Source organism: Lissotriton vulgaris, chromosome 3_1 (assembly GCF_964263255.1).
Source record: "Lissotriton vulgaris chromosome 3_1, aLisVul1.2, whole genome shotgun sequence".
NCBI lineage: Eukaryota > Metazoa > Chordata > Amphibia > Caudata > Salamandridae > Lissotriton > Lissotriton vulgaris.
In genome coordinates, this window is record NC_141689.1 from 422,691,672 (window position 1) to 422,704,817 (window position 13,146).

At 47.3% G+C, this 13,146-nt stretch overlaps 1 protein-coding gene across 1 annotated transcript in view; it reads left to right on the forward strand.

The window, feature by feature from the left end:
* Window positions 1–13,146, forward strand: part of MTREX (Mtr4 exosome RNA helicase) — a 751,215-nt gene that overhangs the window by 32,427 nt on the left and 705,642 nt on the right. The window contains exons 2-3 of the mRNA XM_086960637.1: window positions 12,364–12,498; window positions 12,882–12,948. Of these exons, the coding sequence (XP_086816763.1) occupies window positions 12,364–12,498; window positions 12,882–12,948 (202 nt within the window). The remainder of the gene's footprint in view (window positions 1–12,363; window positions 12,499–12,881; window positions 12,949–13,146) is intronic.

A 13,146-nucleotide genomic window follows, 5' to 3' on the forward strand; every position in this document is an offset into this window, starting at 1 on the left:
TCCTTCTGGTCTTTAGCGTCGGGACACTCTTGGGAGTAGTTGTGCGCTGTATAAATCTTCTTACATAACAAACATGAAGAGAAACCTATAGTTGGAAAGGACAGATCCGACTTCTTTTGGAGTGGCGCACACCAGTCTGTTTGCAGAAGTGTACCTTGTTTTGGTTAGTCATGAAATGGGTAGTGCAAACACTACAGAGTCAATTCCCATGATCATGGTCCCCCAACCTAACTACTAAGGTTTGTGTCTGTTGTCCCAAAGTACCTGATGACAGTCAAACACATAAAGCAATGTCGTACGAACTGATGATCAGCCTGATGTGATAGCTGCAAAGGCCAAACTGCCTTTCTACTGATGTGATCATGGTGTTGATAAAGCAGTTGACGATCCCACCCTGCAGAAAGGAGGCGACACAGGAAAAACAGCACTCCCTTTGGTGTATTAAAATACTGCAAGAAACTTGGTGTAAAGGTGCTCCACCCACACAAGAACTTTCTCAGATGGGGCAATATAATTCTGCGAGGTTCATCACTTGTTTACTGTGCCTTCTTTGATGGGAAGTGGGGCTTCCATTACTGAGGGGTTTGCTAGTGGATTGGGCCGTCACTTTTGTTTAAGTTGACGTGTGAGCTAACACTGGTGGCTCCAATTTGTGTGGCTGCAATCGTGGTCACCCCTTTAGGTATTTTTGCATGAATCTGCTGAGAGGTAACTAGAGCAGTTTTACCTGGGCAGGCCTGACAATAGATGCGAGGGCCCGCCTAATCCTCTGATTGAGAATGTATCTGTAGGATACACTAGCTTTTCGTTTACTGGTTGAAAATAGTTTATCTCTCCTCACTAAGCACCAACCCATAACTATTTTTCCAGAATCTATTCTACACGTGTATATTGCTTTTGCTTTCTTTAGCAATAGAGTTTATTAATTAGCTCTCATTCTAACTCATTTTGGGATGATGTATGAAATGAATCCAATATAGCCAATAACTAGTTCAATTATTTTTCTTAATATAAAGACAAACATTAAACAAGTCGGATCCGATGAATTAAATAAAGTCTGAACTACCGGAAGAAGCTACCAGGCATGGTATATTGTTAAGAATAACTGTGAAATCGGGCTCTCTATGGGTTTCGCCTTTCCTGGGCAAGGGCTGCTGGCCATCTGTCTGCCTGATAGGTCGTTGACTAACAAATGTTACTAATTGAGCATGGGGTAGGACAGCCCTAACCTCTGCTGTTTCGGCAGTGGAAGGCTCGCGCCCATTCTATGTATGACACTCTTGAGTTAAAAGGGGCAATGATTTGTACTTGAGTAGGTTAAACAGCGGGTGGTTGATCTCCTAATGCCAAGGGATGGGAGGATATTGGTGGATGTGTCAGAGGTAAATCCTACTAAAGCATGTTATCCAGAGATACTGCAAGATTGTCTGCTTTAACACCTGCTCACCAGTGTGTTGCTAAGAGGCAGCAGGTCCACCACCTGATGGGTGCCATATTCAGCGCACCGAGCCTGCACTCCTGAGGCCGGTGTAATTCATAATTGATTCTGCTCTGCAACTGTGACCCCAGTGCCCCTTGCTAGTTTTGGCGGCGCAACGGGATGCCGCGGCGCACAGTATAGGAACTACTGTCTTACGGACTTGATATAGTGTGATAGTTTCGCTGCGGGTTTCAGATCAAGAATGTAGTTTTTAACATATTAAACCTAAAGTCTTTTTTATAATACAGTAATTGTTAAATCCTTTAAGCAGCTTGTTCATTGGTAACCCTGTGCAGGACAAAAGGACATATTCACTGGCAAAAACCAGAATCAGTATTTTATGTTCCCAACCCTCCGATGTGTGGGAAACGCAAATTCAAAGTTAAAAGGCTCTTATAGACATAGTTGATAAAGAAATTAAATAAAAACGACACAATGACCCAACCTTGTGTCACACCAACATTATGGAAATTACTAAACACATGCAATTATTGGGGGCGCTAGAGGGCCGTGAGACTCTTGCTTCTTGGGGCACAATCTGGTTAATATCCTGCTCGTCATCAGCCCCTTATAGACAAACGCCATAATTTGGTTGGCGAACCTTGCCTGATGCCGCAAATATAGCCAACAAGCTCCTTTTATGTGACTACAAACTGCATTTCCAATCTCCGGTCCTAGTTGCCTAAGATGGTGACCGCCATCGCCTGTCAGTTCTGCCACTAGCTGCACAGATCCGGAGGCCTCCACTGGGCCTACGCCTCTGCTGAACGCTCTCCAGCGCACCGGGAGGCCTTCATAGCCCGACCACTTGGTTGAAACTCAGGCACACCTGGCCAGCTGCTTGGGACATCAACGCAACGAGCCTTGCGTTGGCGGGGCCCTAATCTACCTGCCTATCTGGGGTAGCGTTCCACACCTGCCGCTTCTATCACACGGCCAGCAGCCTCCCGCTTTGCCTGCTTGGTGAGTACGATGCCCCCAGAGGCTCCACCCCACTCCGCCCGACGCTCAGCCTACGGCCGCTGTTACCATCATCTCAGCCCTTGCTCCAGACCTCACCAGGCACTCCCTGTGCTGCTCTCGACCTGCTAAGGGGCGGGAGTGGCCAACGCAACTCTCACCATTAAAACCGGGCTCGTCCATTTGTCTTGCACCTGCCCGGCCCCCGCCTGCCTACATTGCTGCAAGAATGCTCCCACCGACTGGGCGGGCTATGCGCCTGCGTGTTCCCGGAGCGGCTACTGACACCTCTAGCTCGCATCCGCTTGTGTGGTGCGCTACACTGGACATCGCAGAGGCACCCGCTTTTCACGTTGTTCCCCGGCCTGTTGCCCTCTGGTAAGGCCTCTCCCCACAGCACTCTCTGCTTTCCGGCCCTGGGGCCTACTAACACCTGCCCTCCCTCCTCATTGCAGCTGATCAGCCCCACTATACTGCTACTCTCCAGCCCACGGTCCCGAACCGGTGGCCTGATGGGAGGACTAAGCTGCTGACTCTGGTCTCATTGCTGCTGCCGGAGACTCACCCGGACCCGATGCGGGCCCTTACCTCCATGCTCCATTGTCATGCGATCAACCAAGCCCCCCACAAACCTTTAACCACCTCTTGGCCTGCGCCTGTTGCGGTGCTTTGACCTCCATACTCTGGCCCTGCTGCTGGCTAGTGACGTGTGCTCTGGCATCATCTGGATCTCCTACTGAGCCGCGATCACTCTCTGACTCCTTAGACCCGCACCGTCACGCTTCATCAGACCTGCGAAGGGGCCTGAGATAATTGCGCACAATTATAAGGGACTGAGGCCATACCATACGTTCTGCTTCCCCTCCTTATCAGGCGTTCATCTCTCTGCTGCTGACAGATCTTCAGCCAATGCCACAGGCCTAACCAGTCATTTCCTACACAGCTCCCATCCTGCTGGAGGGCCGGTGTGGCCGACACTCTGTACTCTGTGATTATCAGGGTCCTTTTCACTGCCTGGCACCCTCCTGCCCACTGCAGAAAGCACTTATTGTCACCGGTTTCTGTACCCCCCACCTTCACAGAGGATTCGAAGGAACCTCTAGTGGTGCAATCCAGCTTGACCTCCTTAGAGGCTAAAATGGACACTAGGAACGCACACCTGGACAACCTTTCGCGCAAAGTTGAGCGGCATGATAAATGCATCAAAGAAACTGAGTGCCTCATCTCCGATCTGGAAGACACCTCCACCACGGCCACAGGCAAAACGCTCGACATGGAGAATATCTTAAAAGTAATAGCTGCAAAAAAATTAAGATCTCGTATCTCGTTTTAGGCGCAACTATGTGTGTATCCTTGTAGTGCCAGAGTCGACCGCCACAGGAAAAATGGAGGAATACCTGGAGCGCATTTTATTTACACTTTTCGGGCAGGAGGCATTCTCGCCAGTCCTCATTGTTCGAGTGGGCACATTGTTGGCTGGCTTCCCGGCCCGTTCCTGGAGCCCCTCCTCGCCCCATCATAGTGAGACTGCTTGATTATTGGGATCGTGATGTTGCTCTTTGACTGTCCAGGGAACAGGGCAGGTGCGCTTTGAGGTTATAGAAATATCACCTTATCCGGACTTCACCATGGCCGTTCAAAAGGTGCGCTGAAAGTTCCTCTCAGCCAAGAAAAAACTACAACAAATGAAAATTGCCTATTCCATGCTCTTTCCCGCACCCCTCAGTCGCACACCAGGGGAAGCAAAACTTCTTCACTAATCCCAAACATGTCCATGACTTCCTGAAGTCACTGCCCAGGCGACAAGGGGACTGCAACTCCCCCTCCAAACCTCCTGTTGACGCTGGAGACACTTCATATGTAGAATGATGGCTGTACCGCTCTTTGGAGAGACCTCCACTTAATAAGACTCCGCCATTGGTCTTCTCAGATCACCACTAGAAATACGAAGCCCTATATCAGGAACTACCGCACAATTTGTATTTGGCCTTTTGAACTAACTTTACACATCTTTTCACACTTTATACCACCATCACAGACCTACAGACATGATGAGACTCTGCGCGACCTTCTTGGAGACTGATAAAGCAGTGGGCCCAATCAACCTATCGCTGGAAATGTAGAGCCTGGTACTACGAACTGCACCATAAACTATGATGGCTGATGCCACAGTGCCTCTCAAACTTTTCCCACTTCCACAGGCCAATTGGCATGATCGGACTCTCTCCTACTCCCGGAGCACCCTCGCTATCGCAAGGTGTCCCTGGTTCGCCCTTTAGTCTCCACCCTTTAGGAAACTCCTACACTGTTTCGACTTAGTATGCTCACTGTCTATTTACCCTCCCCTGTTGGGAAGTTGACACACAGGATTTTGGGGTCGGGGGGAGGAAACTCCACTGCAGGTTTGGGCTGTTAATGTGGGTGGGGCGGGGGGGGGGGGTGTTTTGTTCTCTGCCACTTAAAGATGACCCGACAAACAACGACGTTGCACGCACAGTAGATCAACCAAAAAAAAATGCAATACTTCCATGGATTGATATTTGGCTCTCTAAGGGGCTGACTCCGTGCTGTCCCAGACCCTTCACCTCCCACGCACCTACTCTGACCACTCGCCGGTGTTTCTCACGCTCGTTCACCCCCCATGCAGACTCGCCATACTTGTGCTGGTGATTCCCCACGCATGCACTGTTGGACCATGTGTTCAAGTCCGAACTTGAGCAAGAAATGATCGGTTTCATCCTCCGCAATGAGCACTCAGTCACACAATTTTCCACTATGTGGGAGGCTTTTAAAGTCACCGTGCATGGAATTTGCATTGCCAAAAGTGGGGGCATTCTTAGGGACATTCGCACCACACTCCGCAAGCTGAAAACAAAACTTAAACATGTCGAAACACAAATGCAAACCTCCCCCAATCCAGAGTTGCAATAAGGTCTGAGAGTCTTACGGAATATCAGTAGACAGCCGATAGTGAATGCAAGTTTAGAGGGAAATACCCATAGCCCATCATTATGGGGAGGTAGAGAGACCAGGCAAAGCGCTCGCAGTCCTTGTTCGCCCGGCCTGGCTCTCCAACGCCATCTTCGAAATCATTGACGATGACTGTCACTTGCACAGGAACACTTCTGACAGAGCTGCCACTTTCTGACGCTTTTGCAGCGCCCTATACACTTCGCACAGGACACAACGTGTTGACTTCACCCCATTCTTTCAAGACACCGCGATTGGCTGGCTTGGGGACACTCCACGAGAATTTCTTCTCACATCATGAAGATGAAGAGATTATTGCTGCTATTATGCATTTGCAGTCTGGCCGGGCCCAAACTATCCCATGACCGAATTTTATGACACATTCCGTGCCATACTCATTCCTGCTTTGCAACAATTATATGAAGAGGCCCGCGAGTCGGGCATCCTCCCCCAGACATGCGAGAGGCACTTATAATATCCCTCCTGAAACCTGGGAAGCCGGTGCTGCAATGAAAGTCATATAGACCCCTTTCCCTCATTAATGTTGATGTAACAAATTTTGCATAACTGATAGCAAACCGTATTAGCCCTCTCATGACTGCCCTTGTCCTCTCTGACCAGTCTGGATTTGTTCCCAGTGGAGGAACTTCTCACAACCTTCGCACCCTGTTCGCTGTTTTACATGACATTGACCCCGACACAAATGCAGTGGCTGTCTTCCTTGACGCCACCAAGGCATTTGACTTCTTGGAATGGGACTATTTGGCCTTCATACATAACCCATGGGTTTTCCCGCTCCGTTTCTGGGGTTGATCCACCTCCTATATACAGGCCTATGGGCCAGCGTGGTGGTTAATGGCACCAGATGATCCTCCTCCTCGATAGCCAGAGGCACCACGCAGGGGTGCCCATCGCCCCCCCCCCTCCTATTTGCCCTGGCGATTGAGCCCCTGGCCGCCAAAGGGGTGCCCCCCCCCCTCTCCTATTTTCCCTGCCGATTGAGACCCTGGCCGCCAAAATCCACCAACTTTACCGCGAACATGCCCTTAATTTCCCTAGGAGGTAAATATTAATTTCTCTATACGCCAATGACATTACTTTATACCTCTGCAACCCAGAAGACCGCCTCAACCCCATTTTAAGGCTCCTCATCTTCTTCGGACACCTCTGGCGTCAACATAAACTGGGGGAAATCCCAGATTGTTCCCCTTGCATACGCCACCACACAATTCATGTCTGACTACCCCCTTGCATGGTGCTACGGCACAGTTACCTACCTAGGAATTATAGTAACCGGGCAACCGTAACGATTTGATGGCAGCTAAATTATGGGCCCGCACTAAATCTTATTACTGATAAAATAACCAGATGGATCCCATGCCAATCTCGCTCGCTGTGAGAACCTTGCTTATAAAGATAATTCTGCCTAAATTACTTTATTTATTCACGAATATCCCATATACCCCCAGTAGACATTTTTGCAAAGCCCTAAAAACTCAACTCATCTGGCTCCTCTGGGGTGGGAAGTAACCTAGACTACATTGGAATAGCCTAACTCGACCCTTCAGCGCTGGAGGGTTTGAAATCCCAGACTTAGAATTATACTACAGCTGGGCGCAGGCCCCCTCCGCAGCATATTGGGTGACACCCCCCCCCCCTCCTTACATGTCCCACCTTGCTTTTTAGGACGTATACATGACCCCGACCCCATGCTCCGCCTTTTTAAGCTCTCCTGCCATCCCTAGACATCTAGCCTCTACCACAGTGGACTGCACCACCAGGGCCTGGCGAGACCTAGCCCGACGCCTCCACGTGCCTACATTATACTGCCCCCTGCTGCCCCTCCATGGCAGACTCGACATCCCGGTCACGCAGGAGGGAGGCTGCCGCCAACTCCTCCGGAAACTTCCTATTCGAACTTGAGGTGAGATATAGGTTAATGACACCCCACCTACCTCCTTGGAACTCATTTTCTACATCCGCCTGCGACAAGACAGAGATTAAACCCCGTGTTTCCTGCATGAGCCCCCCACCGTAAATGTAAATCTGTGACCCCCTCTGCATGCTCTCCTTCAGCAAGCTACCCCACACCCTTATCGATGCTGTACCGCAACACCCAAACAGGCCGCATACATGACCAACCCCACCCACCCCCTGTCCATGGTGCAGTGGGAGGAAGAACTTGGCTCTCCCCTCTTGAACGACCAGTAGTCAACCGACTCGTAACCTATCTGCTAGCAGTAGGCTGTGCATCATTCACTATAAATACTTACATCGCCTCTATTATACACCTGCACAACTGATGGGCCTTCACCTGTGAGACACCGACTGCTTGTTCCTGATGGTCCCCTAGTATCACTCCTTTGGTATACCGGTGCCCTGACTGCTCCAATGCGGTGATATGTCTCCTTGGCACTCTTGCTAGCTAAACGACGTGTCGCCTGTAGATGGTGTAGAGGAAGGGCGCCTAAATTTAAAGACTGGCTGAATGACCTTGTATTCTATCAGGATCAATTACACACCTAGGCTGAGCTCTTACCGCCCACGCGATATATGTTCCCCCTTCAGACGTACCTTCTGGGGCAGGCTGACACTAACGAGACTGACACAGGCGCACGACCAGATGACTGATGGGTCTCGCGGGCAGGCTGACACTAACGAGACTGACACAGGCGCACGACCAGATGACTGATGGGTCTCGCGGGAGAGTTGTAGCCCAACTCCCATCATACCTCGGCATGTCTGGACAGTAAATTTCACGCTGTATGTATAAATAAGAAAGTTGTCAGTCGATGTATAGTGTTAATATAAGTTTATCTTTTTTATCGAATGTTTGGCTCACACGCCCTGTCGGGATTATAGAGTGTCAATGCTTGTCTTGCAAGTTCTGTACACTGTGTTAAAAAAAGAAATAAAAAAAAAACACATGCAATTATTTTTTCCCGCACCCCCTCTTTTTTGGTTTTTTATTAAAGGGTCACCTCATGTCCATGGGGGCGTAACTTCTGGAGGGTGGAGGGCACAGATAGGTTTCTAATAAACGGTGGTAAGACTACCTTGTTGTTGAGATTTCCTTGTTGGTAACACATCAAACTCAGTTTATTTGCTTGGCAAGGATTGAGTAAAAGGCATGTGCCTGCTCACATCTTTGTGCTCGATGATGTTGGAATGAGTAGAATCGTCCTCATATGAAAGAGACAACACTCTAAAACCGATAATAAGTTTGCACTTAAAGTAATATGTAGGTGCGATTTATATTTTATTCCAGGACCGGTATTTTGCTTGGGTAACGTAAGTTACCAAAAGTAGGTTGGCCTTATCTGGTACGGCACATGTATGGTATGCATCAGAATAATTGCATCACTGTAGGTTTAGGCATTGATCGTGTATAGTAGGGTTCAACCAAAACTTCCTCAAGAAACTCTGCTTGACCATATGAGGCAATGGAGCTCAAAACAACACGACCCTAGGAGTGCGATCAAAGAACACCTCAGGTACAACTGCCTCTGTGCTTTTAATCTTGCCACAGATTTCTAGTTCCCATAAATAAAAGTCCTGTTGGGAGCTATAGACAATTTTATTTCTCTAATCTCTTTGACACTACCTCTGTTATATCATGGTTACACAAGCACTCCACACAGACCGTAAAAAGATCCAGAGCCCCCATTGAGGAGCCTCCTAAGCATTGCATCGCCCTCCTTGTGTGGGACAGAATCGAATGATTCAACATGCTAACGTGATGAATGAAGATTCTTGTCCCTGAAATAATATCTTCCTTGCTATCCCGTGAGCCAATTACATTATAGCTCATACTATATAAATTTGGACTATCACACTAATCAGTTTATCTCTGGTCTCTGAAATGTCACGTTTCACAATTTGGTGTTCCGTTAGGGAGCGTATGTGACATACCATTAACGCCTCCCAGCCCCTCACATTTTGTATGTTGTTGCTTGGCTGAACAGTGAAGAGGTCTTCACATCTGAACAGAGTATGAGTAAAACCACTGCCAGATTGCTACTCTCCCTATACTGCCCCATGGTCTGGAAATTCTGCCAATTTTCTTCGTATGAGGAGCTGGATTGTGTTTGGTAATGGAAGCTGACCTGAAATAAGAAAGATCTGTTAGTGGCTTGCTGCTTGAAAAAGCCATGTGGGAGGAACTTGATGCCCTTGAGGTCACATAGGAAACATAAAATCTTGTCAGTACACCTGGACAGGAGAAGCAACCAAAAAAAGACAGCAGGCTCATGGAGCTTCATCACGTTCTTCCTTATAAGGGTGAGCTACACAATCCCATGAACGGCCTGTATTCCCCACCCTCAAAGCTGGAATGACCAGGAGGCAGTCTGTTTTCAAAACTCTGGAGCGGCCTAGTTCTTTTGGTTGGAGAAGTCCTCCCTGGCGCCATAACTGTTTGAACCATCCTTTTTGCCTGTATGGTATCAGAGGTATTGATTTAAGTTGTGGTCAAGTATAATCAGGTCACAGTTGGGACTGGTGCCAGCAGTGACTCCTGTGGATGCGCCCAGTCATATGGGAGCTACTAACACTTTGAAATCTTGACCACCACTAGTATGTATCCAAGACACAAACACCTAAAGGTTTAAGGAGCTATTGGGACTAAGCAGTTTCTACTGGCTTATTATACTACATTCATCCATTCACAGAAACCAGTAACTTTTGGGACCAAGTCCATTACCAGATCTCAGTGGACAGATTCCGGTTCACTGCTGACTTTATCCTGGATCTTCCAGAAAGCTCAGTTGACCTGAGTGATGCCACTGCTATTTGCTGCTGGTTTTGTTTATTTTGTTTCAACACTTTTGGGGTAACAGCCTTTATTTTTGCCTTCCAAGTTGGAAGCTTAGCCATTGATGCTTTAACCCTCTGATGTATCCAGTGTGATACTGAAAGCTAGTCTTACATCCAAGCCTCACCTTGCACTGTATTTGTACCCAAAGGTCATGCACCTACGTAACATGACTAACCCTGGGCAAAGCACTACGCTACGCTTGCGTAGTTTGCGCAACTTCGCACTACGCGAACTGCACGTAGCACAATGCGAACTAGCGTAGTGCAGCGGTCATTTTTTGCTTGCTCTCAGTCCTCAACGTCAAGTTGGCGACCGCAAGCAAGCAAAATGACATCCTTGCGAGACTTTTTCCTTGTTCGCGATCTGCAACATCAAGTTGCCGATTGCGAGCATGGAAAATAAACCTCCCGGTGAGATTCTCAACACGGGGAGGTAATGTTTCTCATTGCGAGTGGTCGGTAATGCTCGCGACCGCTCGCAATGAGAAACTACCAGTCCGCGTTGATAAAGCTGCAGCTAAAGTAAAAATCTACTTGAGCAGCAGAAAAGTACAGCTCGTACTGTGCAAGATGCTGTTTTCAATGATTGCACAGTGCCGGGTGCTTGTCCGCACTGTGCAATCATTGAAAACGACATCTTGCACAGTTGAACATGCTACTACGCAGTTTGTGTAGTGCTATGCGTAGCTCGCAGTTCACTTTGCGCTACTTCGCGAACTACGCACACCCTTGCATATGACCACATACCCTCCCTCGATTGCTGAAGAAAGCCTTTTGCTAAAGACTCCTGAGTGCTGTCAAGAAACAAAGCCCCATAGGATGACCATGGCCCTGGGGTCAGTGCAGAGAAATATAGTGCATATAAGCTTTGAGCTTTCTCTGTCTTGATCTTTACTATTCATTCACCAAGTCATTTCCATTTGCACTCGCCCCATGTTGGTATTGTTTTTGGTGTCAACTTAAACCTGTAACTCGCCTCCACCTTCGGAAGTTAGACTTTACTGCTCACCCTCACTCAAAAGGAGTAACTTGTTGATGTAATTGGAGTGAAGTAATTCGTTTTCTGGCTCGTGGACATCAGTTCTAAACCGTATCCACACAAGATACACTCTAACATACTTCCAAGGAAAGATCTCAGCTTCCCAGTCTGGTAAGCCAATGCGCCATGCAAAGGTCTACTTTCTGTCATTGGATTGATAAAATGAAATTTAAAGAATGCAGGAGGTAACCGGAGCACAAAGTTGCTAGGATACCGATACCCCTCCGACTCCATGGGGCCCAGTTAGGTCTCTTGAAAAGAACCACGTGTTTTTTGGAACAAAATACGTAGGTATTATTGCATGCACTTAGTAGAGTTTGCTGCAGTTGAAAGTCTTTTTCTATAATATCTCATTGAAAGAGCTAAGGAGTGGCGAACACAGGGCTGGTCCCTGTGCAGTCCCGAAGAAGTGCTTGGGGTATGCACGAAACATGTCGACTTAGGAGTTGATAGGTACATCTGGACACATTGAGTTTAGGGCAGCCTATCTCCCCTCCCAGTTTTTAATATTACCACCTAGAGGTCAGAATAAAGTTTATTGAAAACCTACTGGGCAGGTATTTTTAACCCACATCACATAGTCCACTCCCCACAAATACACATGCACCACACATAGTCCATAAAAGTGCTCCTACGTAACTTCGCAAGTCGTAGCACGCCCCAGCCCGTAGAGGACTGGGATGGCCCCAATGATGAAGCATGTCACCGTGGGGCAACCCCGGTGAGTGAGGGGACACCTAAAAAAGGAACAATTTTTCCTTTTTATATACATTAAACATAATTCTCACAGTCAACCCCAGTGTGTGCTGGCTGTTTTTCTAGCAAGGCTCTTAGGTATCTGGAAACAGAAACCTTCTTTGTTTGACCTATTTCTTGGAGGGCGAGCCTAGCTAATAATCCTCTAACTCCCTTCCTCATTTATTAACACTGAGAGAAGACCTTATGTAGACAGAAAAAGCTAGGTACTTTGAAACTCTTATTGGAGAAGGAGAGCAAATATGACAAAACATTCTTGATTTAAAGTATTTTTGTTTCTATGAATGTGCTGTCTGACACACACAGTTGTTTATAGATGCCACTTTTTATCTGTCATGTACAGAAAACGACCTGATGGAAGACCCCAGCCAACTCCTATTGGAACATCTGTCAAAAACAAGCGAGATGTTGAACTGGACAGTGAAGATGTCATTTTTGGGAAAAAACAGAAACTGGATGCAACCTCAGAAGACGTAAAGTATGGATGAATTTTCATATTATTGACAAAAGCAATTAGTTTTAATTTTTGTAGAGTCTTAATAGATTTTTTGAATTGGATGCTGTTTGCTAAGGGTTACTGCTGCTAGCTTTACTGGAAGTCAAATATGAAGATGTATGGTATTGGACCATTTATTTCCAAAATAAGCCAAATTGTATGCGTGCTTTGCATACACTGCCAACGTGAAGCTTTATTTTATCTTGCATCGGGTATTCCAAAGGTTAAGATGTTCTAATTGTGTGCTCGTGTGGTGCTTGATGGTATGAGAAATGGTCACCTGGAGACAGGCTGGAAAATCAAGCAGAATTTGGTGGAGGATGACGGGTTGTCTGCTTATTCAAATGATGTGTTTATTCCTGCAGCCTAGCAGATCTGATGCCAAGAATAAAAGTGCAAGCTGTGGAAACAGTAGAAGGCTGTGTACACGAGGTAAGCATTGCGGAATTCTGTTGTTGGTTCTGAATGTGTCTATTGATTAGTGCGATGAGTAGTTCTGTAGCTAAAGAGCATATCCAAATTATTTGAAATAAAGCTTTTAGGTTGAGCCTGCCAGACAGTGCAAGCTGTTTAGTTGAGAAAGATATAATATAGGGTTAGCTAGACCATAGAGGGGTTTACAGACTGACC